General features: G+C 36.9%; 1 protein-coding gene across 1 annotated transcript in view; it reads right to left on the bottom strand.

Annotated features, from left to right (window-relative positions):
- The window catches only part of Mp (collagen XV/XVIII-type protein multiplexin), a 339,834-nt gene that overhangs the window by 160,976 nt on the left and 152,049 nt on the right, over positions 1–26,809 (bottom strand). The window contains exons 7-9 of the mRNA XM_090402408.1: positions 25,011–25,145; positions 11,463–11,525; positions 53–205 (exon numbers count right to left, since the gene is read on the bottom strand). Of these exons, the coding sequence (XP_090258534.1) occupies positions 53–205; positions 11,463–11,525; positions 25,011–25,145 (351 nt within the window). The remainder of the gene's footprint in view (positions 1–52; positions 206–11,462; positions 11,526–25,010; positions 25,146–26,809) is intronic.

Genomic DNA, 26,809 nt, shown 5'->3' with positions numbered 1-26,809 from the left:
AAAATTTATAAGAATTTCTATTGCTTTTTTTTGTTTCTTACAATATACTTACATCAAAGAAACTTCCTCTATGATTAGAAGGTGGACCAGGGGGCCCTGGTGGTCCAGGTAGCCCTCGAGGACCTGGTGGTCCACCTATTCCATCAGCTCCAGGTTCACCTTTTGGTCCAGGAGATCCTGAAGTACCTGGAAATCCAGTATCACCCTATTATAAAAAATAATAATCCATTAATAAATGGCTTTTTTTTTTCAATAAGGAAATACTCATTTCTTTAATGCCTATTAAATGGTTGTAAATTAGGTGTATACTGTTTATTTAGTTCAGGAGATACTCAGTATTCATAAAGACCAAAGCTTAGAAGGTGACCTTCAAATATCTTATAGGACATATGGAGAATTGACTGTGAATTTGGACTTGATGTGCACCCTTCACTCATTTAGTAAGGATTAACTTGAATATGAACAAATGAAAATTACCTGGCACTTGAGATTTTAATAAATTTAGTTAAATCCTTTACCCAAGTGTAGGCAAACAAAGTTTGCACCTGAAGTATCTTAAGGACTGAGGCAACTCGTAGTAAAGCTGGACCAAGCTCTCATCACTCCTTGTCTCAGTATCTCCCATAATGCAAAGTACATCTCCTTGCGGACATGTATAATGCTATGCATTAAGTGAAGGGCCACTACCCAGACCAGTTTCGACCTTTATTGAGGTCTTGTCAGTGGGAGGCAAACCCAGAAGTGGTGATACTAAGGCAGAAGCAATGGAGAGGTCATATTTGCTTATACGAGTTGCCAAAAGGTGTACCACTTTATTATTAATTTACTCTGGATTTAGAGAAAGATGTTGGAAGTTTATTTTCCACTTGGTTAGACTATAATAAATTTAGTTTAATCCTTTACCCAAGTGTAGGCAAACAAAGTTTGCACCTGAAGTATCTTCAGGACTGAAGCAACTCATAGTAAAGGTGGACCAAGCTCTCATCACTCCTTGTCTCAGTATCTCCCATAATGCAAAGCACATCTCCTTACGGACATGTATAATGCTATGCATTAAGGGAAGGGTCACTACCCAGACCGGTTTCAACCTTTATTGAGGTCTCGTCAGTGGGAGGCAGACCCAGACCCAGTCCTGAAGATACTTCAGGCGCAAACTTTGTTTGCCTACACTTGGGAAAAGGATTAAACTAAATTTATTATAGTCTAACCAAGTGGAAAATAAACTTCCAACATCTTGAGATTTTGTCAACTACACTGTATTCTACAGTGATTGAAACTGTACATGTAATATGATAGAAATATTACAATATTTCATAATCAAAAATCATACCTGTCTGGAGTATTAAATAAAGATTTCTTGGTGAGAAGTCAGTTTCTAGGTCAACCTCAACAGAACTAAAAGTTCTGTAGAGGTTGTCCTAGTTGGCATGCAGACAAATGATGAATTGGACAATGAAACATATTTGTGCCTATGGTAACACAGAAAATTCTACTAAGAAGAACTTTCTTAAATCATTAGCTAAAGCAGCTCACATAATGAAAATGGAAAAGCTGGTTTTTGTGAGAAATCTAAACAGCGGGATAGGAAATGAATCCCATGGATATAGCAATGTTCTGGGAAAATTTGGAGAAAAGGACAAAAGTAACAGTAAGTGACTGCTGGATTTCTCTTCAATACATGGACTAATCATCATTAACACCATGTTTCAACATAAAGATGTGCCCAAATTCAAATGGAGGGAAGACACAAGAAAAAGAAAAGTGTTATAGACAATGTTCTTGTCAATAGTGATATCTTCATGCTAGTTCATGATAGAAAAGTATCTAGAGGATTGGAAAGTAGAAGTGATCATCACTTACTTTTAAGCAGGATAAAAATAAATATCATACTGAAAAGAAAACTATGTAATAGAATTTTAAAAAGAATTAAGATTGTGCAGGTTTTAGAAGTGAACTGTAGACCGAACTATACAAATCTTATTCAAGCAAAAAATGAAAAAAGGGCTCAAAACCTAGAACTAGACCTTGGAGTCTCAGTGACAAACTCTGAAGAAAACATTGAATTCACCTGGAGGTATGTGGTAAGGATAGAAAAATCAGAACTCCATGGTAGGCACAAGAAGGTAAAGCATAAGTTGCAGAAAAGAAGAAAGCACATTAAAAGTTCTTAACAAGTGAGTTGGCTGATGCCATGAAAGAATACAGACAGACAGACAGAAAGAAAGAGAGAGAGAGAGAGAGAGAGAGAGAGAGAGTTAAGCTTTGTGTTAAAGCAGCTAAACAAAAGTCATAGGAAGACTTCAATAAGAATATGGAAGGTAACATCATAAAGGTGGAAAAATATTCTGGACACTATTTAAGAATGTTTGAAATAGAGGAAAGAGTATTAAAGCAGTGAAAAGAAATCAATAGATGATAAAGGTCATGTAACAACTGAAGATGAAGACATTCTGGATACCTGGAGTAATTACTTTGAAAGACTGCAGAATAATGGTAGAAGATATTCAAGTGGGATGCAATCAAAGGTATACATACAAATACTTTAGGTGGAAAAGGCCCTCGGAAAACCTGAAAAGGTAGAAATAATTGACCAGAAATGTTTAGGTGTGAAGATTTTACAGTGGCTATACTGCATAATTCAAAATGCCTGACCAAGAGGCCTAATTCCAGGTGATTAGAGTAGAGTTCTGATAATTCTCACATGTAAAAAGGGAATTAAAATGAATGGAGGGGAAAATGTGAAAATCACAGAGGAATTTCTCTACTGAGTGTTTCAGTTAAAATTTCTGCAAGCATACTTGAAAAGAAGCCAAGAAATATTCTGGAAGAGAAACTTGGTGAAGAACAAGCATTAATGTCAAATAGGGGTTGTCAAGATCAGATTTTCACTTTCTGACAAATAATTGAGAAATTATAGGAATATAACTAGGATCATAATACTAAGATCAGAAAACAGAATACAGAAAAATGCAATATAAATACAACTTGAAGAAAGTATGGGAAGATGATTTGATGTAATATGTGGTGTAAGAGAAGAGTGAACACTGTCTTCATTCATATTCATCATCTGAATGGATTGCATTATGAAAGATAGTAGTGTTAACCCTGATATCAGAATTGCTGATATCAAACTTAACTTTTTACTTTATGCAGATAATGTTGTACTCCAACACAAATCCATTGTAAGTCTACTGGATTCTTTAACTAAATTGATATCAGTTATAACCAGTGCTTTTTTTCTGGAAAAAAAGGTGCTGGTACTCACTATGAAGATGTTATTACAGCAACTTCCACACTTTTAACATATCCTCCAATATACTCTTGTCAACTCTAGATCGCTTCTTGCTTTTGGTATCAACTGCAGAATGATGACCTCAAAGCAGCCATCAGTCCATGTATTTGCTATGATTGAACTGAGTGAGAGGAGTTCATCAGTACAGCTTCTGTACTGATGAACATCAGTACAGAAGCTGTACAAGCAGAGATGACCTAGTTGAAGTTACTATAAGATTCATCTGAGAGAAACCCCTTTCACATTCACTGGAAGATATTGCAATTGTGCCCAAAGTGTGCTTTAGAGGAAGTACTATGTCTGGGACTTTATTTTCTTGAAGATATTCACAGAAGCCATGAACTGCTACTCTTTCGTTAAGCGAAATTTGCATGCTAACCTTTTAATTTCAGCTTCGCCAAATGTCAGATGCTTCCCATGATTTTCTGGCCAATACTTGGAATCTAAAATCTTAGCACATTCAGGCAAATCAGCAGCTTCTTTCTGATTTTTATAGAAAGCAGATGAACTTATTGCAGGACTGTGTCTTTCATTTTTGTGGAGCTCAATCCCTTTGAACTTCATGTTCTTCTGACTTTGAAGAGAAATACGTATGGACCAGGATTTTCAATTCTTTCTTCAAAGAATTGAACTGTATTCTTTATCTTCCTGTCTGCTTTGTACAAGTCAATATTTCTCTCTTGTAAATCTAGACTTCGTTAACTAAGTTCTTGGAGAGCATCACACATAAGGCCTAAATCAAGAACAAACTCATATGACTTTATTTTTCATAAAAGGCACTCATAAAGAAAGCAATTTGTTATGCCTCTTCTGCTGTCTTCTTTTGCCTCCAGAAAATGATGGACGAGGGCTTCAAAGTCTTGCCACACTGCAGAAACAGTGCAAAAGCTACATGCAACCCAGCGAGTGCTTAAAATTCTGCCAATTTTAAGAAGGTTGAAGTTCTTGAGTCACTGCACATTCCTGTAGTTCCCTAGCATTCTTAGGTGAAGCATGATAAGTCACATAAAGTTTGTCCATGAAACTCTTAAAGGATTTCACTCCTGGCACATTGTTCAACTGTGTCACTAACAGACAATTCAAAGAGATGGCTAGCACAATGCCAGAAAATAACACTAGGAAACTTCTCTTGCATTAGCCTCCTTACACCATTACGTACATCAAACAACATGGCTGCACCATCACAAGTTACAGACAATAAATACTCCTTTAAGTAATCTTCAGATAATCCTAAACACTCAAGATGACTAATTAAAGAGTTTAGAATTCCTCTAGCAGTTATTATATCCAATAATTTGATCAAATCTAGGAAAAGACTCACAGGAGCTGAAAGTTCAGGAAGAACTACATGAACAATAACAATCAATGTTGTTGTGTTAATCACAGTTGTCGATTCATCGATAAGTAATGATATTTTGTTCTTGGAGTTCACTATATTGTTTATTAATGTTTTTCTCATTTCATTTGCGATATGGCTCACAATGTTAAGGCAAGCATTTGCAGAATAAAGAATATATACCATGTCTAGGCCATTACGTTCCTGTAAATTTATTTTGTCTTCAAAGTTATTAAATGATTGATTTCTCTTTGCAACATTCTAAGTGGTTTGAAGCACTTTTCCTGTTACATCTCTATTATGAGACAAAGTATTTAGGAAAACTTTCTCTAATGTTTCGTTTTTTGCTTCAGATTTTATTTTTTTTGGCACGCTTTGTTCGCTGCACTCTCCTTATGATCGTAAATCATTTTTCTTAATGACTTAACTATTGTTTGCGAGATTCTCCAAAATGACTGATTTTACCATTTGTCCACTCCGCTAAAATTTTCGTTGCCATGTGTTTATCGACGGCAAAACTTCCGACATCACAACACACTTTACAGCCCAACATTTTATTATTGACATACAGCCACTTGTTTCTCTCGCAGAAGTCATTTTTCTTCAAAAGTGTCCGACATTCGGGCCAGTCATTATCGGAATCTGTTTTCTTTTGACCACGTGGATCATCAGTCTTGGTTTTATGATCCTCTTCACCAAGTGCATTTTCAATGCTAGTTTTCTGTTTTATAGGATCACAAATAGATTCAACAATTTCTGCTTCTTCAGCCTTCCTTTTTTTTTTTTACTCATTGGACAATTTTGAACAATGATTGCACTGATTTAACTTAGATTAATTCAAAACTGAAGTGAACCTGCCTGTTGCACAGTGAATATAGAACTGATAAACTGATATTGGAAGCAATCGGAAGTGAACACAACTTCCTGTTTCCAGTTATGTACCAACCTATGAAACAGGAAAGCAGAGTACTAACTTATGAGTAATCAAAACTGAAAATTCAATTCGTGAACACAGTACCATCTACCGGAATAGTTATAATACATTTTGCTGTCAATACATTGCAAATTTTTAAAAACTTGCAATGTATTGTTTCAAATTCAATGTCAAGGAACTTATAAAGCCCATATAAAAGGTGCCGGTGCTGCGTACCGCTAGAAAAAAAGCACTGGTTATAACAAATTTGGTATGAAAAAAAAAAGACCAAAACTATCAAAATTGCAGGAATATAGAAAACTTTGGTCATAAGAACACCCACAATTTACAGGCTGCATTCTCGTGTCTATAAAAAGCATATGTTGAACCCACAGAATGAATAAAAATTTCCAACTATTCAGACACAATTTTTTGGAAGATTATTATTATTATACTACCTCGACTCCTTGGAGGTGTCATGTAAAATTGTTTATGTGATGCTTCCAAGAGGTCCAAGGACTCATTGAGGGGAGGGCCCTCCACAACTCCCCATCTCCACCACTTAATCCCCCAACTACAAAGAATGCCACTACCATCATCTATACATGACAGCATCTATTGCCCACCACCACCACTAGTATTTTTTGTCTATAAATTGCATGTGTTCTCATGTACAGTTTGTCTGTACAAGTTGAAAAACCAGTTTCCAGGAAAAAAAAAAATCCCCCTACCCTATACGAACTGGCTAATTCATCTTCAACTTATAAAGCCCATATAAAGATTTTTCTTGTCATGATGAGAATTAATTTCAGGCCTTTTCCAATTGAAGGGTATGATGTACTGCTGTTCTTCCAATTGTGCTATAGAGGCACAATTTGATATTGTTAGCATTTAGCAATGTGTGAGGAGCTAACCTAAGTAAAGAGCCAGAGGAAGGCCAATATCTAGGTGGATTAATGCAGTCAAAATTGCCCTAGACAACAGAAATATATGACAATATTGGATTGCTGACATTTAGAGGAAAACTGTTGACAGGAGATTAACAATAACGTCAACTTAATCATGTAGTACTGTCATAGTATCCTGTACACTCCCTTAAGGATACATATCAAGTTCCTGATAAAGATGATAATGATGATCAAAAAATAAAAAAAGCATAAATTCTGATGCAGAAGTAAAGATTAAGTAACATAAGATGTATTACAAACAACTATGGCAAATAGTTTTGCGTTAAAATGCCATTGAAAAAATAAACAACATTATTTTAAGATGCATTTTCACACCAGATATTTTTATTTGTTTAAAAATTCTGATTGAACAGTAGTAACATAGATGCTACTTGCATATATCTATTACTGTTACTGAACACATGCATGTGGCTAATATTTTAGCTGGGAAGGGGGGGAGAACAGGTTGATGAAGATACAGGATTAGACAGATTAGATCATGATTTTATGTAAATATAATTTTGAAATTTGAGAAGTTTTGTTTTTATATATTTGATAATAAACATTTACAATATTATGTTAAAAAACAAATATTCTATGGAATATTCATTTTTTAACACATTGGTATACTCTAGCTTGATTACTGTGCACAGATTTAGTCACCTGGGCTTCATAGGGATCAGAAGGTGGTGATGGAGAAGATTCAGAGACCAGTGACTAAAGTGGTGACAGGTAAGGTTGAATGCGAGTGGAAAGTTTAGTTGATAGGTGGAAAAGAGGAGACTAGTTAGAAACATAAGTTATTAAAGGGGTTCTATAAGATTGACAATACACGACAAATAGAGAGAGAGAGAGAGAACTCAAGATCACTCCAAGAAGTTCTGTAAGAGAGTGGTTAGTAAGGGTATGCAGACTATATTGTTTGCTTGGAGAGTGGTCAGTAAGTGGAATGGATTGCCAGAATTATTTGTGAGTGTCTTGATAGTGAACTGAGAGGTATGAGGTGCTACCCAAAGTTTGGGGAATTTGAATAATGTGCACAAACCAGCCTTATACTGTTATAAGGCTGGTTTGTACACATAGCCTTCTATTGTTATAAAAGGTGAACAGTACCCTTTGTGAATCAATATGCCAACAGCTAGCAAGCTGAGTCACTGCATTCTTGGGTTATGTGCTTTTTTTGTAATGTCATGTTTTAATGGTTTTCTTCTCAAACTGAAATGGTGGATTTTAAGATGGAAAGAATCTGTGTCAAATTTTGCTTCAACCTCAAAACAACTTCAGAAGCCCACCGATTACTTAAGGAAACATTTGGCAATAATGTTATGATCCAAAGCAAAACTTTTTTGATGCACAAATGTTTCAAAGATGGATGAACATCTGTCGACAACAGTGGGCATTGCATTCTAGACAACCATCAACTAGCACAACATTGAAAAAAACATTGCAAAACTGCATGAGGAGGTTCCTTAGCACTGCAAAAGAGCAAAAACTCTCGTTCAGTGCTAAGGAACTTGAAATGTCAGAGAAATGAAGAAAACCAACTAGTTTGAAATAGCTGTCAGGTCAGTGAAACCTTATCAAAATGGACTAATAAAAGGCAAATATATAGATGCTTGGGTGGTGCCTATGTCTTTTAAGTTGTCTGCACTAAGGCAATTTGTGAATGCCGGGAAGTGTATTCCCGTAAGCTCTCTCTCTGGTCAACTTACCTTATGAAACTTTCATAGTTTCTACATTCGGCTTTGAAATAATGCTCGATCTAATATCCACTTTGCTTATATAATTTTGCATTGCTGAACCGAAGTCTTTGGCTCTTTATTTTAATAATTCAGGCACAAACTTTCTTTGCTTACACTTGGATACTGGATTAAACCAAGTATATAAATGTTGATAGCTGACATTTCTATTGTTTTCAAGAGTGTATTTTGACACTGTTATATAAAAACTGGCTATTGTTATATACAACTAAATATTGAAACAGTTATTTCAATATTGTAATAGAAATCCAATTCATGGATTTCATGTTTGTACCAGAATGCATCTAGTGTGTGTTGTACATCAACACACATGAGACCCAGCCTGGCATGAACATGTAAAATTCCATTCAGTTGGTGCAGAAATAGTAATATCAGCTCAAATCATTTTGTCAATAAAATTAATTTAAAATTCAATTATACGGACACTTCCTGGGCACATCTTGAATCCTGAAATTTAATGAAATTCCACCCAGAGAGGAGTTATTGCAATATATAATTTTTATGTATTCAGGCTGCAAATAATCCAATTTTGACAAAAACTAGGATAATGTCAAAATTTTTAGAAGGCATCCCCCAAATACCAAATTTTATTAAAATGCCCAGCCATAGTCATCACAGAATAACTTGTGTTGGATGGATAGACAAAATGAATCTACTGTAACAGGTGATTACACATTTGTCAAAATGTACCTAATAAGAATCACTTAAACAACATGCATATGCATAAGTATAAAGTAATAAATAAAGAAAAAATTTCAACTTATCCCCTAGAAATAAAACCTAGAAAAAATTTCATTGATATATTTTTTAAATTGATATAGATGATAAAGCTTCTTTTAAAATTATCTATACTATTTTTATGCTGTTTTTCCAATGAACAGAGAAATGTAATTTTCTGCAACTACTTGGAGCTACCAAGACTGAGACTAAGGCTTTTAGTAATATATTATTATTATTACCCCAAAACCTCATGGAGTCAAAGACTCATCTGGGAGGTCCCTTTATCACACACACACACATCTCATCATACCATGTCTTAAACACACTCAAACTCTTTATAGACACCACACTCTCAGGGAAGGCATTCCAATCATTCACAACTCTGCACGAAAAAAACCTGCCTCTCACTCCCCTACTCACACCCTCTTTATACAGTTTCTTGGGATGACCTCTGGTTCTCCCCTGATCTCCCACTATTCTCTGTAGAACTTCTCCACCATTGATCCTATAACAACCCCTTACCAATTTGTAGGTCTCTATCATATCTCCCCTCTACCTCCTGTCCACCAGACTCTGCAAATTACATCTTCTCAACCTTTCCTTATACTCGACATTCCAGAAGTCAGAAACTACCTTAGTCAGCCGCCTTTGGATCCTTTCCAACATCTCTTCATCCTTCTGAAAACCCGGTGACCAAATCTGGGCACAATAGTCTATGTGTGGCCTAATCAAAGCCTTATACAATGGAACAAGAATCTCCCTACTTCTACACATCAGTGTCCTTCGCATTATTCCCAGGAGCCTTTGTGTTGTCTCCACAATTTTGGCGATGTGTCCCCTAAATTTTAGATCCTTATCCACTATCACCCCCAAATCTATTATTTCCTCTACCTCCAACAATATATTCTCACCAAGCATAAATTCTGCATCCCATCTTTATTTTCCAAATTTTAAAACCTTACATTTTGCAACATTGAACACACACATCCCCATTTCCATGCCCAATCACTCAATTTATTCAAGGGCACAATATTCAAGGGCCACAACATCTTCACTACTCTTTATGGTTCGTCCCAACTTTGCATCATCTGCAAACAACTGAATATCTCCATCCACATCTTTGCCAATATCATTAATATACAAGTTAAACAGTAATGGCCCTAAAACAGACCCCTGAGGCACTCCACTAGTGACTTTCCTTTTCCTGGATATCGCGGCCCCATACACAACTTGTTGATACATATCAGATAGCCAGTTTCCAATCCAATGCACTAATCTAATATCCAACCCCATCTGCTCTAGTTTGACTGTCAACTTATCATGAGGTACTCTATCAAAAGCCTTTGCGAAATCCAAGTATATTACTGTGTATCCTTCTCCTCTGTCCAAGGAAGCAGTCACTTTATTGTAATAAGTAAGTAGATTACTAAAACATGACCTCCCTTTAGCAAATCCATGCTGTCAATCAAAGATAATACCATTGTTGTCAACCCAACTCTGGATCATAGTTCTCACAAGCTTCTCCAACAACTTAACCAAAAAACCTGACAAACAGATAGGCCTATAGTTTGATGCTTGAGTTCGATCACCTCCTTTATGAAGTGGCACAATCTTGCCCTCCCACTCCTTAGGAACTTGACCAAGTGCAAGACTCGTATTAAAAAAATATGTCAAAGCAGGTGTCAACTCCCTGGCACATTCCTTCAGAATACGCGGTGATATATTATCAAGTCCCACAGCCTTATTAACATCTAGTTTACTCAACTCCCCAAATACCGCTTGCTCACTTACAGTCAGTCTCTCCTCCCCATCATCAACTGCTCTCAATCTCTCCATGAAGTCACATTCACAAGATCGAAAGACCTTTATGAACTGCTCATTATGTATCTCCACCACACATTCTGCAACAGCTGTCTTTATACCATTTTCTCCAATCAATGTCATCCTTCCATAACCATTCTTTCTTTTGCTGGCTACATATTGAAAGAACTCCCTAGGATTCTTTTTGGCTTCATTAGCTAACTGCTGTTCATACTGCTCTTTAGCTACTCTCACCAACCAAGTCATCCTCCTTGCCTGGTCTTTGTAGAAATGAAATTGGTTATTTCCACTTCTCTTATGTTGCCTCCACAATGCCCTTTTTTAGTGCACACTGCACTAATATGGTAATCACCATATTAGTGCAATAATAATTTTAAATGGGAATTTTAACAGCATTTTAATAATGACTGTATAAGATAACAGGAATACAATTACTCTTATTAGAAATGCATGCATTCCTGTTGTAATTATGATGAATGTGACTGTTAAAATAATTTTTTATTCCAGATGAAAATGAGTGTATCCTTGTTACCTTACATGATGTTATTTCCTTTTAATCAAATTAAATTAATTTAAAATTAGTTTTAACCAAATTAAAACTTTAATTGAAAGAAAATCATATTTTTTTAATCAATGATTTAAGACTCCCTTTATTTTATAACAAATATCTCACTTTTTCTCCTTTTAAACCTGAAGGCCCATAATCTCCTCTTTCTCCAGGAGCACCTGGAATGCCCTAGAGAAACAAAATGAAATTTTACATTCAATTCATTTCAATCATTCATAAAAAAATTTTTTTTTTGACATAAAAAAAGGAGAAAAAACAAATATGTTATAATGCTTCAGATCTCTCTCAAATACTTTTTGTAATAAAGAATATTTAAATGGCATAATTTTTTATTTACATTGCAAATATAAAATATGACTACTTCTTTTATATTTATTCTGAATACATTTAGTCAGAACTCTGTGTTTAGGATGAAAAAAGGAAAAATATTTATTTTTATTATTCTAATATTAGGGCTCCATAAAGTTAAATGATTCATTGCAGGAGAACCCTAGTGTCATATAGATATACACAAAGCTAACTGAACCATGGCTTTAAGTGCTGAAATGGTGAATGAGTTAGCCATGGTTCAGTTAGCTTTGTGTATATCTATATGACACTAGGGTCCTCCTGCAATGAATAAGAGACCATCCTCACTCCCTTGCTCCAGTCATCTATATACAGTTCCAGGATGGCCTCTTATTCTTCTCCCATCTCTCATTATTCTATGAAAAATCTCTACCACATTTAACCATTAACAACTTTTTACTAACTTTCATGTCTCAATCAATCATATCACACGTCCTTCTCCTATTGACAAAGCTCTACAAATGGCAATTTTTCCATCTGTCTTTACCTAACGTTCCAGAAAAAGACTAAGATGGTATCTGGTCTTTCTCCACTATGTTCTCATCCCCTTGAAAACTGGGTGATCAAATCTATGTATAGTAATCTATATGTGGCCTGATAAAGACACAATGGATCAATAACATAATCTGTTGTGATGTCTTTAACATTTTACAAATGTCAGCCCTAAACTTCAGGTCCCTATCTGCCATCAGTCCCAAATCTCTCATCTTTCAAAATTTTCTCACCCTTGTATCTCATCCTTGGCTACCAAATTTCAAATCTCATGCCCTTGCAACACAGATCCACTCACTCTGTCTATTCAGATCCTTCTGTAAGATCATATCTGCTCTACTATTATAGTTCTTTCCAACTTAAAAAATATATTGATATTAATGATGCTGTAGATGTTCATTACAAATTTATTTATTTAGCATATTATTATTATTATTCAGACCTCCATGGAGTCAAAAGACTCATCGTGGGAGGTCCTTCCTAAGAAACAAAGTCTATCAAGACTCATCGAGGGGAGGTCCCCCTAAGAAACACAAAGTCTATCATACCACTCCTTAAACTCATTGACCGTTCTTGCTCTCACCATTCCATCAGGCAATGCATTCCATGGTTCAACCACCCTCCATGCAAAGAAATCACTCCTCACCCTTTTGCTCACAGTTTCCTTTCGTAACTTCCAGGGATGACCTCTTGTCATCACTCCTTCCCGCTGTTCAACCAAGTGAAAGAACTCCCCAGTGTCAACCCTGTAACCACCTCTCAACAGTTTAAAAGTCTCAATCATATCACCTTTCCTTCTTCTATCCACCAAACTCTGCAGTCCACATTCCCTCAGCCGATCCTCATAACTATCATTGTACAGTCCTGAAACCATCTTTGTTATCCACCTTTGTACCCTTTCCACAGTTAATTTATACCCTTCACATCCTAGGGACCAAATCTGAGAACAATAGTCCAAGTGTGGTCTGATCATGGTCTTATACAATGGAATGGCTCACATATGAAAAGTTACATTACAATAATCTTTAATACATATAATCATTTAGTGTAAAATAGACAAAATACTTAAACAAGATATAAAACAATCATAAAAGAGACACTCAACTGTATGTCTAGGTTGATTATCCAATCAACTGCACTTGGTGTAGCATGGATGAAGTCCGACAGGTTTCCATTGTATGCACATTAGGCACATTCTACTGTGATCTAATTGTCTGGTGGGATGATCCACAGTCACACCTGGGTGAGGAAATCATGCCCCATTTGAAAAGGTGGTTGCACATCTGCCATGATGGATATGGATTCTGTTAAGGGTAGACCAAGTTTTCCAAGGTAGTCAAAACCCAAAGGCATCTGTGTTGAGTCCACTAATTCATGGAAGTTCCCTGTTGGAGTATTATGCCAGGTCTCTTTCCACTTCTCCTTCGTGTTAAAACTTGTCTCCACAAGATTTTTTGCTGTTAGGATTGGAGGGTGCCTTGACTTTAGCCTATTTATTTCTAGGGGGCAGGATGTCTTCGTGGGTTGGGAAATCTTGGATTTCTGTGATTTTGTTGTATTTGTGTAGAAAAAAGTTGAATCTGCAGTGGTGTGGAGGTGGGATGTTACTTAGCACTGGGATCCAGTAGGATGGAGTTGATTTCACAGTTCCAGAAATGAGCGCTACACATGGGTGCTATTCAGCCATACAGGTGAGCAGTATTTGGCTGCAGAGTAAACCAGACCAAGAGCAGTGCAGTGAAGCATTGCTGCTGAGGCACCCCAAATTGTTCCACAAAGTTTTTGCAGTATATTGTTTCGTGTTTTTAGTTTGGATGCTGTGTTAATGAGATGCGGTTTAAAAGATAGAGTTCTATTCAAAGTGACGTCCAGATATTTTCGAAATCTGTTGTAGTGTAGCAGTTTGTGGTTGAAGTAGACAATCAGTTCTTTTTTAGCCTGGTTATTGTTCATGCGGGAGCATGAAACTTTTGTTTTGCTATGATTTGGACATAATCTCCATTTGCAGAAGTATGCATCTAGGACTGCAAGGTCATTTGTTAGTATATCTTCCATTTTGGTATAGATGGTGTGTCTGGTGGCTAGAGCAATGCCATCAGCATAACAAAACTTCTTGGAGGCTGTAGTAGGCAAATCTGCGATGTATAAGTTAAAAAGGAGAGGAGCCAGAACTGACTTTTGTGATAATCCATTATCCAGTGTTCTTTGTTTATTTTTGTTCTCGTTCATAAACACTTGGAACAGGCAGTTACTTAGCATGTTTTCAATTAGTTTAGCTATTGTTCTGCATGGGACTGCACAGAGTAGCTTACAGATTGCACCTTGCCTCCAGACTGTATTATAAGCTGCAGTAAGGTCTACAAAAGCTACAGCTGTTTTCAGACATTGTTGGTAGTCTGCCTCTATGTTTATGTGTGGTGAGTGACAGAACCTGATCACAGCCTGATAAATGATCAGAACCTGATCATTTATGTCTGAATCTGACCTGTTCCACTGGGACTTGTTCTATTATCTTAGGGGAAATTATACTGAGCATGAGCCTTTCTAGCTTATAACAGGCACTAAGTAGGGTGATTGGTTGGTAATTTTCTGGTTTGTTGTTGGTTTACCCTGGTTTTAAGATGGGGATAATTTCTGTCCTCTTAAACTCTTTCAGTCTACCAGTCTTCAAGATGTCACAGAAGAAGCAAGCCAACCACTGTCAAGCTTTCTTGTATGACTTCAACAGGAAATCAGGATGAATTAATCTTATAGAAACCCTTCAGTAATTTGAATGCGTCAATCATATCACCCCTTTTCTGTCTATCAACCAATTTCTGCAACCCACAAATCTTCAACCTGTTCTCATCTTCGTCACTCGTCTCTGGATCCTCTCCACCTCTTCCCCATCAAGAAGAAACTCAGATGCCCAAATCTGGGCATAGTAGTCTAGGTGAGGTCTTATCAAGGCTCAATACAGAGGAACCTGTTTGTCTCTGCTCGTCAAAGTATTTTTCAGCAACCAAGTGATTTGATGAGCTGATTTAGCCACTTTTGGGATGATGTGCCCCCTAAACTTCAACTCCCTATCCACCAACACTCCCAAATCCCTGGCCTCGTCAATCTCCTGATGTACAGTTCCACCAATGTGGTATACTGCTGCTAATCTTTTCACCCCAGAATGCATAACCTTACATTTTGCCACATTAAATTGACATCCATTCTCCTTAGCCCAGCCCTCCAACCTATCCAAATCATCCTGCAAAATTTCGACATCCTGTGCATTCACTATTGCTCTACCCAACTTTGTGTCATCAGCAAATAAATGAACAGTTCCTCTCAGATCCTTTCCTATATCGTTAATGAACAAATTAAACAGTAGTGGTCCAAGAACAGAACCCTGCAGCACACCACTAGTCATAGGCCGTCTTTTGGACTCTACTCCTGAATAAACCACTCTCTGATATCTCTCCATCAACCACCCTTCTATCCATCTCACCAATCCTATATCCATACCCATATGCTGCAGTTTACTGATTAGAATTCCATGTGGTATCCTGTCAAAGGCCTTAGCAAGGTCCAGTAGGATCACTGTAAACCCATTACCCTTATCCAGTTCAGCCATCAGTGTTATAAAACGCGAGCAAGTTACTGAGGCATGATCTACCTTTCACAAAACCATGCTGTCCCCCATACAATATCCCATTTTCATCTATCCATCTTCCCGTATTCTCCTTTTGACTATTTTCTCCAAGACCTTGACAACGATTCCTGATATGCTGATTGGTCGGTAATTTACAACAGCAGTCTTGGCACCTCCTTTATGCAGTGGAACTATTTTCCTCTCTTTCCACCCCCTCGAGACTAACCCAGATCCAAGACTCAAATTAAACAAAATGGTCAAGGGCACTGACAATTCTTTAGCCACTTCACGTGTGATACGAGCTGGTATACCATCCAATCCCACAGATATATTGACATTGAGGTTTTGTAATAGACTATTCACCTCCACTTCATTCACCACCATTCCCATATAAGCTGTTGGTTCCTTCATTCCTGCAATGTCACCATCTGGATGATATACTCTTGCAAAGTGCTCACTCAGTAATTCCACTATATCAACTGATTCGGTTACCTCCCTACTATCGGTATTCTTTAAAATCATTCTGCCGTATACATTTTTTCTTTTACTCGCAACATATCAAAAAAACTGTTTGGGATTCTCTTTAGCCTGCATAGCTAATTTTCTTTCATAATTCGCTTTTCTTACCACACTCGTTACCCTTCTGGCCTGCGCTTTATACCGTTCATGTGCCTGCAGGTCACCTTTCTCCTTAAATTCCCTCCACAGTTGTTTCATTTTTTGCAATTCAAGTTTAATGGTGTTATTCATCCATTTAACTCCTACTTGATTTACTATTCGGACTTTAGGTATACAGTCAGCCATTGCCTCCTGCAAACACTCCTTAACCACCTCCCATGCACTATCAACATCCAGCCCTTGCAGTTTTACATGCCATGGCACTGAACCAAGCAAACTCCTAAGCTTGTCATACTTACAAGCCCAGTAATTCCACATATACCCTGTCTTAATTGAAAATTCCACACATTTAGCCACCTCCCAAGTCAAGATCCTATGATCACCCTCCCAATTGGTGGTAACGTGGTGATATTCGTCACAGCCAAATTCTCAGATGCAATTACTAGGTCAAGCACTCTCTGACCCCTAGTATTTTCCATTACATGCTGTCGCAGATAGTTATCCCTTAATAATTGCATAAAATCTAATTCCTTCCTCCCATGTGTCCTCTCCTCCTTCCAATCAATGTTACCATAGTTGAAATCCCCCATAATAATTACCCTCCTTCCACTCATTGCTTCTATTTGCTTATGCATACTATCTCCACCATCTATTCCTGGTTTATAGCAGCACCCAATTGTATATTTTGTTCTGCTAGCCTCAATCTCACACCAAATAGCCTCAAATGTGCTCTTTTCTCTATCCAGCAGTTCAACTTATATTCTCCTTGGCTGCAGTTCATCAGTTATCATCAATAACACTCCTCTCCCCATTTTATTCTCCCTGTCCCTCCTGAACACACTATATTTCTCACATTCAATCCCACTAGCTATATCATCTTCTGTCAGCCATGTTTCACTAATGCCAATAACCTGTGGCCTGGAAGAGCCAACCAAGGCCAAAAATTCTTCCTTCTTGTTCCTAATACTCCTGGCATTAGTATACATGAAATGCAGAAACCCGTTAGTCCCACCCCTATTTTGATCTCTTATACTAATTATCCCATTCTGATTTGTTGTCCTTCGTACTTGCTCGGGCATATTATACACATTCATACACTCAACTGCCTCCCTAAAGTCTGCATATCTACCCCCCCCTTAATAACTCTAGTTTCCCTGATTCTGCACTTTCACTTCCACTTCATTCAAACAACACTTTTTCAAGTCTCCACACACCAACTCCATTCAAATGCAAACCATCCATCTTATATAAATCCTTTTGCCCATCAAACTCACTCCACATGTCCACAAACTCCACACCACTCCTCCTGCATAACCTGCGCATAGATTCATTTGCAATTTTGGCCCTCCTCATCTCTTCTCTGTCATATCGTGGTAACAGACTCACTATCCTAACTCTCTCACTCTTTTCTTTTGCTACCTCTAGTAATTCCTTCAAGTCCTCTCTCATAGCCATTTTATCTCCATTTAAGTCATTCATTCCTGCCACTACTATCATTTCTTTCACCCTCTGCCTTTGCGCTCTGATACTTACATCCTTAATTTTCACACCTGGTAAATATGATTTTAAAACACTCTCATCTATTACACCTCTTACTAAAGAATCTCCATACAACACTCGCTCCTTCATTTTTCTTACACTGATGATCATACTCTTATTTTTCTTATCATACTTTTGCCTTTTATTAGCTGATGCGCTTGGTAAACAATTTTGCAAACGCTCCACCTGCCGCTTCCCCTATGTATCACTCCACGCAACCGTGCAATCTCACTCATTGCAACTAACTCATCATTTTTTTTTTTCTCATCACCTACTAAGAGATAATTACTGGAAATAGTGTGTGATAGAGGGTACTTGGAGATTGAGAGTGCTGGATCTTGTAATAGGATCAGAAGAAATGTCCATAACCAAGGTAGTTACATTACTTCCAATGGGAGAAGTGGTCATGCAGTCTTGACTTGGGAGACTGTCAAAGGTAGAATTTCAGCTAAGAAAGAGAATGTGTGGAATTACATGGCATAAAAATTTGCCAGTAAAGGATGTTAGCAGTGGATGGGAGCTGGTCAGGGAGTGTCCAAAGAAAGCAATATAAGACTGTATAACCAAGGTCAAGAGGGTAAAGTGAGAATTACATGGATGAATTTTATTGAGTAGGAGCTGCAAAATAAAAAATAAAAAATAAATAAAATGTTGTGTAGGAGAAGGGTGATCAGCAAGCTCACAAGCAATACAAGCCAGAGGCAGAAATATAAAAGATGACTAGTACGGTAAGTAAGGAAAAATCAAACTATGAGAAGAAATTAGCTATGTAGCAAGTAAAAGGAAGAATGATTATGGAAGGATAATTTATAATTTATTTAATATGAATCATCAATGACACCCAAGCCTTTCTATACATATGGAAGGATAACTTTAATCTTTAATGAGTGCTAATGGCAGCAAGGCAATGGAAGCAGAACAAAACTGTTGAGTTAATAAGTGACTACTTTGCAAAGGTCTATCATCCAAGTGAAGACACTGCTCTGACAGGAACTGATGTAGGAATACAGGTTGATGAAATGGAAGCACTCAGGATACTGTAGAATCTCAATGCAATACAGCCATTGGATTAGAAGGCATCATCTCATGTATTATGAGAATGACAATCCTTTGCACACTGTAGGCTGTTTAATTTAACTGTCAGTTCTGGTAAAGTTCCAAGGGAGTGTAAGGAGGAAAAAATGGTTCCATTGCATAAATTAGCATTGTGTTGTTTAAGGAAATTAACAACGTAAACAAGATAATAACTAAAATATTTAATTATATTTAATTATAACTTCCTATATTTCACTGAAGTTAAATCAGCATCTCCAGGGATTAATGCATTTGGTTTAAACATGTGCATGTAGGCACACTTCAGTAACAAAGATGGAACAGGAGAGTTACAGAGACACTTTTGCAAAATCCAGCAGTATCCTTATAGCATTTCATTTATCCAATTCAATGGTTGGATAAATGAAATTCAATAGAGAGCAGCATGGTTCAGGTGAGTAAATTACTGAAGCATGGTCTACCCTTCAACCATGCTGCTCTCTATTGAATATCAGATTCTTATTCATCCATTTATGTACTATATCTTTGACCAATTTTTCTAATACTTTTACCACCACCACTCCTGAGATACTCATTGGGTATAATGTACTGCCATAGTACTATTCAATCCTTTCAGGCTTATATTCTCCAGCATCTTGTTTTTTAAGAAAATTAACAACATAGAATAGATAATAAACTAAAAGTATTTAATTATTAATTCCTATATTTTTCCAAAGTTAAATCGACATCTTCAGGGATTAATACACTGGTATTAAACATGTGCATGTAGACACACTTCAGTAACAAAAAATGGAACAGGAGAGATACAGGGAATACAGTCAGCCTGGTATTGGGCTTACTGTCTGCTGATAAGGGCTTCCCATTTGAGAGGCAATTTGATACAATCATATTTGTTTAGGTTGAGATAGTTGGTAAGCACTGCAGCAGATTTGAGGAAAAGCCTCTCGAATTTAAATTTGCTTCAGTGAAGTAAGTGGCTTTTTTTTCCAACTGATCCTGTGCCAAGTATGCAGGGCATGGTCTGCTAATCCTGAGCAGCTGTAGTGGTGGAAACAGATGTAATCCTGGTTTATCTGATATGCGGATGTTGGCTGTTCTACCTGTCTGTCCATAGTATGAATGGTTGTAGCTGCAGGGTACCTTATACACTCAGTAAATCCAGAGGTTGTAGCTGGTCTTTGGAGAAGCAAAGAGTTACTAGCTTTTTGAGCAGCTTATAAGTGGTCACAAGATTGTGCTTTTTAAGAGCTTCACCAACTTTTTCTGAGATGCCAGGAATATAGGGGATGGTGATGGATTTGCTGTAATTTATGTTTGAATGGGGGGGGGGATATGTGATGTTGGCAATTTAGCCATATGACCAGAACACCTTACACACTTTCCTATCCCATTTGAACAGTCAACATCCAAGAATCCAATTCATAACAGAAATAGAAAGTAACAACAGTCTCCACTTACTAGACACCCTAGTCACAAGATAACCAAATGGATCTGTGACCTTCACAGCATACAGAACCCCCCCCACACACACACAGGTAAATATGTCCATCAACAGTCACATCACTCCCCCCCCCCATCCACAGAGCAAAATTAATTTGCTCAGATGACATTGCATTGAACACACAATAGGATAGCACATGGAACTCTGTTGGACAAACTCGAACAAATGGGGATGGATATGATGATGGCTGATGGACAGATACCAAAGAGCAAAGGATACCAATATGGAGAAGTAGCAGGAGAAAGCAGGTGACTAGTAATGTATCTCAAGGCTCTGTGCTTGGACGATTGCTGTTTAATTTTGGCATAAATGATGTAGGAAATGATTTACAGGGAAATATTCACTTATTTTTGATGATGCAAAATTAGGTAGGGTATTAGTTAATTAAAGTGAAATGGAGACTCTTGGAGGATGATTTAAATAAGCTGACAGTATATGACAAGCATGAGGGTGTGCTGAAAAGTTGTGATAATTACCATGAAGGAATTATTATTGTTACAATTACAAATTACAAAGTATTACAACTTGATGAAACATGGAGGTTAAAGGTTTTTAAAATATGTTCTTTCTTGTTATTATATCAATTGCTTTAATATCATTTTTGTTCTAGGTGTTTATCAGAACTTTTCAGTCCTCCCTCATATGTGGTAAATTTGATGTGGAAAAGTGTAAAGTTATGCATTTATTATTATTATTATTATTATTATTATTCAGGCCTCCATGGAGTCAAAAGACTCATCGTGGGAGGTCCTTCCTAAGAACATAAAGTCTGTCAAGACTCATCGAGGGGAGGTTCCCCCCTAAGAAACACAAAGTCTATCATACCACTCCTTAAACTCACTGACAGTTCTCGCCCTCACCACTCTATCAGGTAATGCATTCCACGGCTCAATCACCCTCCATGCAAAGAAACCACTCCTCACCCTCTTGCTCACAGTTTCCTTTCGTAACTTCCAGGGATGGCCTCTTGTCATCACTCCTTCCCGCTGTTCAACCAAGTGAAAGAACTCCCCAGTGTCGACCCTGTAACCACCTCTCAACAGTTTAAAAGTCTCAATCATATCACCTCTCCTTCTTCTATCTGCCAAACTCTGCAGTCCACATTCCCTCAGCCGATTCTCATAACTATCCTTGTACAGTTCTGAGACCATCTTTGTCATCCGTCTTTGTATTTTTTCCACAGTTAATTTATACCCTTCAAATCCTGGGGACCAAATCTGAGAACAATAATCCAAGTGTGGTCTGATCAGAGACTTATACAATGGAATGATAACCCTCTTATCTCTGCAGGTCAGTGTTCTTCTCATAATTGCAGCAATCCTCTGTGTTACCTTCACCACCTTTGCAATATGTCCCCTAAACTTCAGGTTTCTATCAATCATCAACCCCAGATCTCTTGTCTCCCCAACTTCTTCCAGTATAACTCCTCCCATAGAGTATGCAGCATCCCATCGATGTTTCAAAAACCTCAAGACCTTACATTTTGCTGCATTAAACTGACACCCCCATTAATTTGCCCATCTATCTAGCTTATTCAAATCCTCTTACAGGGCTACCACATCTGCATTATTACTAATAATCCTTCCCAGCTTTGCATCATCTGTAAACAACTGAATATCCCCTTGCAATCCACTGGCAATGTCATTGATATAAAGGTTAAACAATATAGTTCCCAGTACTGAGCCCTGTGGAATCCCACTTGTAACCTTCTGCCTCTTTGATATTGCTCCACCATACACAACTCTCTGATACCTATTGGACAGCCAATCCTGAATCCAGTTGACCAATCTGACATCCAGACCCATGTGCTGCAACTTAAATATCAGTTTATCATGTGGCACCCTGTCAAATGTCTTTGCTAAGTCTAAGAAAATTGCAGTATATGCCTTTCCCCCATCTAATGTTCTTGTAACTTTATTATAATAGTAGCATATTGCTAAAACAAGAGCGCCCTTTCACAAATCCATGTTGACTCTCACAGATAACATTACCCTCATCTGCCGAAGGTTGTATACAGTCCCTCACTACTTTCTCCAAGATCTTAACAACTACTGATGACACACAGACTGGTCTATAATTAGACACTTCCAGTCTGTTACCACCCTTATGCAATGGCACTATCTTACCTTCCTTCCATTCCCTGGGCACTTGCCGAAGCCAGACTTTCATTGAAAAGCCAGGTTAAAGGCACTGTCAGTTCCCTAGCACATTCTCTCAAAACTCATGGTGAAATGCCATCCAGTCCAAAAGCTTTATTGACATCCAGAGTTCTCAGTATCTGAAACACACTCTCCTCCTGCACCTCTAAACCTCGAACCTGCCCTATCCCTCTAGTATTCAAATTGACTCCTCCAGATGAAATACTTAAATAAAGTGTTCATTGAACAATTCCACTATGTCCTGTCATCAGTCACTCTATTCCCATTTTTATCCCACAATGTCATTCTTCCACAGTCATTTCTCCTCCTACTGGCCACATAGCTAAAAAATTCCCTAGGATTTTCTTTGGATCTTAGGCCAATCTCCTCTCATATTCCAGTTTCGCTTTCCTTACCACACTAGTCACTCTTCTGGCCTGTGTCTTATATTCTTCACGCATCCTCTCTTCACCTGTCTCCTTATATCTCTTCGATAGCCTCTTTTTCACATGCAATTCCTATTTAATATTGTTTGTCATCCACTAATTTTGGGATGAAAAGATGATAAGTTGTGTACTGTACACATTGATGGACCTATACTCTAGGATCTAGGACAGTATTTCTCAAACTTTTCTGGCTTTAGCCTATTTGAACAAAATATATAACTCAGTAGCTCATTGGTCACCATATCCACTCACCCTTCAACAATAGGATCCGCACTATTGTTGAAGGGTTGATCACTGGAAATGAGATTTCAACCACCCTTAAGTACAAAATTGTGAGTTAGTTGGCACAACATACAGAACTTTAATATTTTTTACAGGTAAAATTAAGTTGGAGGAAAATTAGGATAGGATTTCTTGGCAGATTTCTCAGCCACTGTGTCTATCTTGGTGACACAGTGGCTGATTTTATGTATACTCACATGGTGAGTATATACAGTATGTGTCAAAATACATATTATGCATATTATTATATTGAGGTTAAATGAATTATGTAATAGAATTTTTAATATATCATATTCTAAGCTATCTGAAACTGTGCTAAGATAAAAAAAAATTATTTACTAATAAAATTCTCTTACACCCCACAAGAAAAATCACATCCCACTATTAAGATTAGAATTTCATAAGGCAAAAATTAAATAAAGTGTTTGTGGAGAGAAATATCAAAACATAGTTAAATTATACAAATTTCAGAGTAGTCCCAGAAGAAATTGCTATAGAGCATCTCTTACTGAAATTATACTGTAACACTAGCTACTTATTTGAAAATGGAACTATAAGGACAGCAGATTAAACAAACTATATTTATGGGCTCTTACTCATAGATTTATTATGGTAAGAAAGAAAACATTGATATGTTTTACTGTAATTAACTAACAGCTTCATAGGGAAGATAAACATAATAGAAAATATACAAAAAAAAAATAATAATAATAAAATATATATATATATATATAGTCGGCATTTTATTAATATGATACATTTCAATAACCACAATATTCTTTTGGGGATGTATCAAAATGCTAATCAGTCACACGGATCATTTAACAGATGATCCATTCATTGTTGTATAAAGTCTTTAGATGGTTATTGGCAGAACTGAGATCTGGGTTACAAAGACATATGATAGACTTCTAAATGTCAGAAGAACAAGGCCCTGGTTCCTCTTCAAGGTACAATGCAATCTTATAACAGATTCCTTAAAATATCCTTGAAAAAAGATTGTCATCTAGATAAGGTGGAAGACCAATGCATTTCACAATGCCATGAGATAACATGTGTAGTGAGGTTACTTTTGTATGTTTACTAATATGTTTATCTTCCAGATGAAGCTATTAGTTAATTACACCAAAACATGTAGAGGTTTTGTTTCTGACCATACCATAATAGATCCATGAATAAAATCCTGCAAAAACAGTTTATAGCTCATCTATTTATAATCAAACTTTTAATTTATAAACAAATTATTTTTAATCTAGAATTTTAAAAACTTTGGAAAGTAATGAAAACTCTAGAACACACAACAAGCTTTTTAACCAACTTACACAGTTAGTATTTAGAGAGCAATATTTCTCAAAACAGTTCAATAATATATTTTATTAAATAAGTTAAGCTTCTGAAAAATGAGTGGAATTCATTGCCTGACTTAGTTGTGAGCTCTTCGTCTGTAAATGAATTCAAGAAGAGATATGACAGATATTATTTTGCTAGTTTGGGTCTCCCGCGATGAGTCTACTGACTCCATGGAGATACCCATAATAATAATAATAAAACTTTATAATTTCCAAGAATTTATTAGTAGTTAATAAAAAAAAAAGAATAATGAGTAATACATACAGGCAAACCAGCTGTTCCTGGTTTACCATCTTTTCCGTTATGTCCGTTAAGACCTTGAACAGCTGACATATTACACAAGCAACTTCCAGGGGGTCCAGGAGGTCCTTGTGGCCCTGGTGGCCCAAAAAGAGTTGGCTGCAAAAGAAATAAGATTTCACATTGAAGATAATTATGTTAACAATAATGTATTATTTAACAATTTTAAACTGCTATTAAAATAATAACAGTATATAATGATCATGATAATAATGATAATATAATAATGATATATAAGGATACTAACAGTATATAAATATATAATTGTTTTAGTAATTTTAGACAGGATGCAACATGATAAGCTGATATTTAAGTTGCAGCACATGGGGTTTGGATATTAGGTTAATGAATTGGATTGGGGATTGGCTGTCTGATAGTTATCAGAGAGTTGAGTATGAGAGAGAGTGGTATCAAAGAAGCAAAAGGTTAGAAGTGGAGTCCCACAAGACTCAGTATTGGGATCCGTATTGCTTAACCAAGCCAAGACTGCATGATCACATTCCCCAATTGGAGGCAATGTAGTTGACTTGAATCCAGTTAGAGACTGCAATATTAGTAATAATTTTTTATGCAGTAGTGAGTTTGAAGCCATATGGTGTAAGGCGGAGTCCAACAAGATCAAATACATGGTGGGTATTGTTACAGACCTAGTGATTTGGTTGCAAGTGATGAAGAAATGCATTACCAAATAAAGATGATGAGTGAGAAATGAGTAATCATAATGAGGGACTTTAATTATCTGAACCGATTGGGTACAAAAGAAATAAGATTTCACATGGAAGATAATTATGTTAATTATTATTATTATTATTACATGACACCTGCAGGGAGTCCAAAGATTCATTGAGGGAGGGCACCCAGTCTACAACTCTCCATCTCCACCACTCAATCCAACTAAAACGAACTGCTCTACTTTCATCATCTACACCAAAGCCATTTACCGTTGACCACCACAACTTGTATTTTCACACACAACCACAAACATCTCAAGCCAAAAGGCTGCGGGTTCAAATCCTGCCCATGGCGGGATTTGAACCCGCAGCCATTTGGCTTGAGAGCAGATACGCCAACCGCTCGGCCAACCAGCCCGGAAAATGTTAACAATAATGTAGTTTAACAATTTTAAACTTCTATTAAAATAATAACAGTATATAATGATCATGATAATATAATAACAATACTGATATATATAAGGATAATAATAGTATATAAATATATAATGGTTTTAGTAATTTTAGACAGGATGCAACATGACAAGCTGCTATTTAAGTTGCAGCAAATGGAGTTTGGATATCAGGTTAGTGAATTGGATTGGCTATCTGATAGGCATCAGAGAGTTGTGTATGAAATCTCATGAGAAGAATGAAACTCAATTTACTGGGCTGTTGTGAGATAATTTCCGTAAATAATATGTAACAGAAGGAACTCGAAGCCAAAGAGTGTTAGATCTCATTATAGTGTCAGAGGGTATTTTAGTTAAAGATGTAAGTATTCTGCCTCCAGTTGGTGATGGTGATCATGTAGTACTCACTTGGGAAGTGGCTAAGTTTATGAATGTTCCATTCAGAAAAGGTTTCATGCTGAACTACAAAATAGGAAATTACGATCAACTGAGGAGTATGCTGGATTCTGCAGCATAGTATCAGTTGTTGGATTGGAAAGATATCGACAGTGCATGGGAAGTATTTCGAAATACTTAAATAATGTAATATCAGAATGTGTCCCTAGAGTTAAGTTTGAAGGATAAATGGGGTAGGAGTGAA

The sequence above is a fragment of the Typopeltis vanoorti genome, chromosome 2 (genome assembly GCF_054136105.1).
Source record: "Typopeltis vanoorti isolate ZY-2024b chromosome 2, IOZ_Tvanoo_1.0, whole genome shotgun sequence".
Lineage (NCBI taxonomy): Eukaryota > Metazoa > Arthropoda > Arachnida > Uropygi > Thelyphonidae > Typopeltis > Typopeltis vanoorti.
The sequence above is the reverse complement of the archived record's forward strand: the minus strand, read 5'-3'. Positions and strand labels throughout refer to the sequence as shown.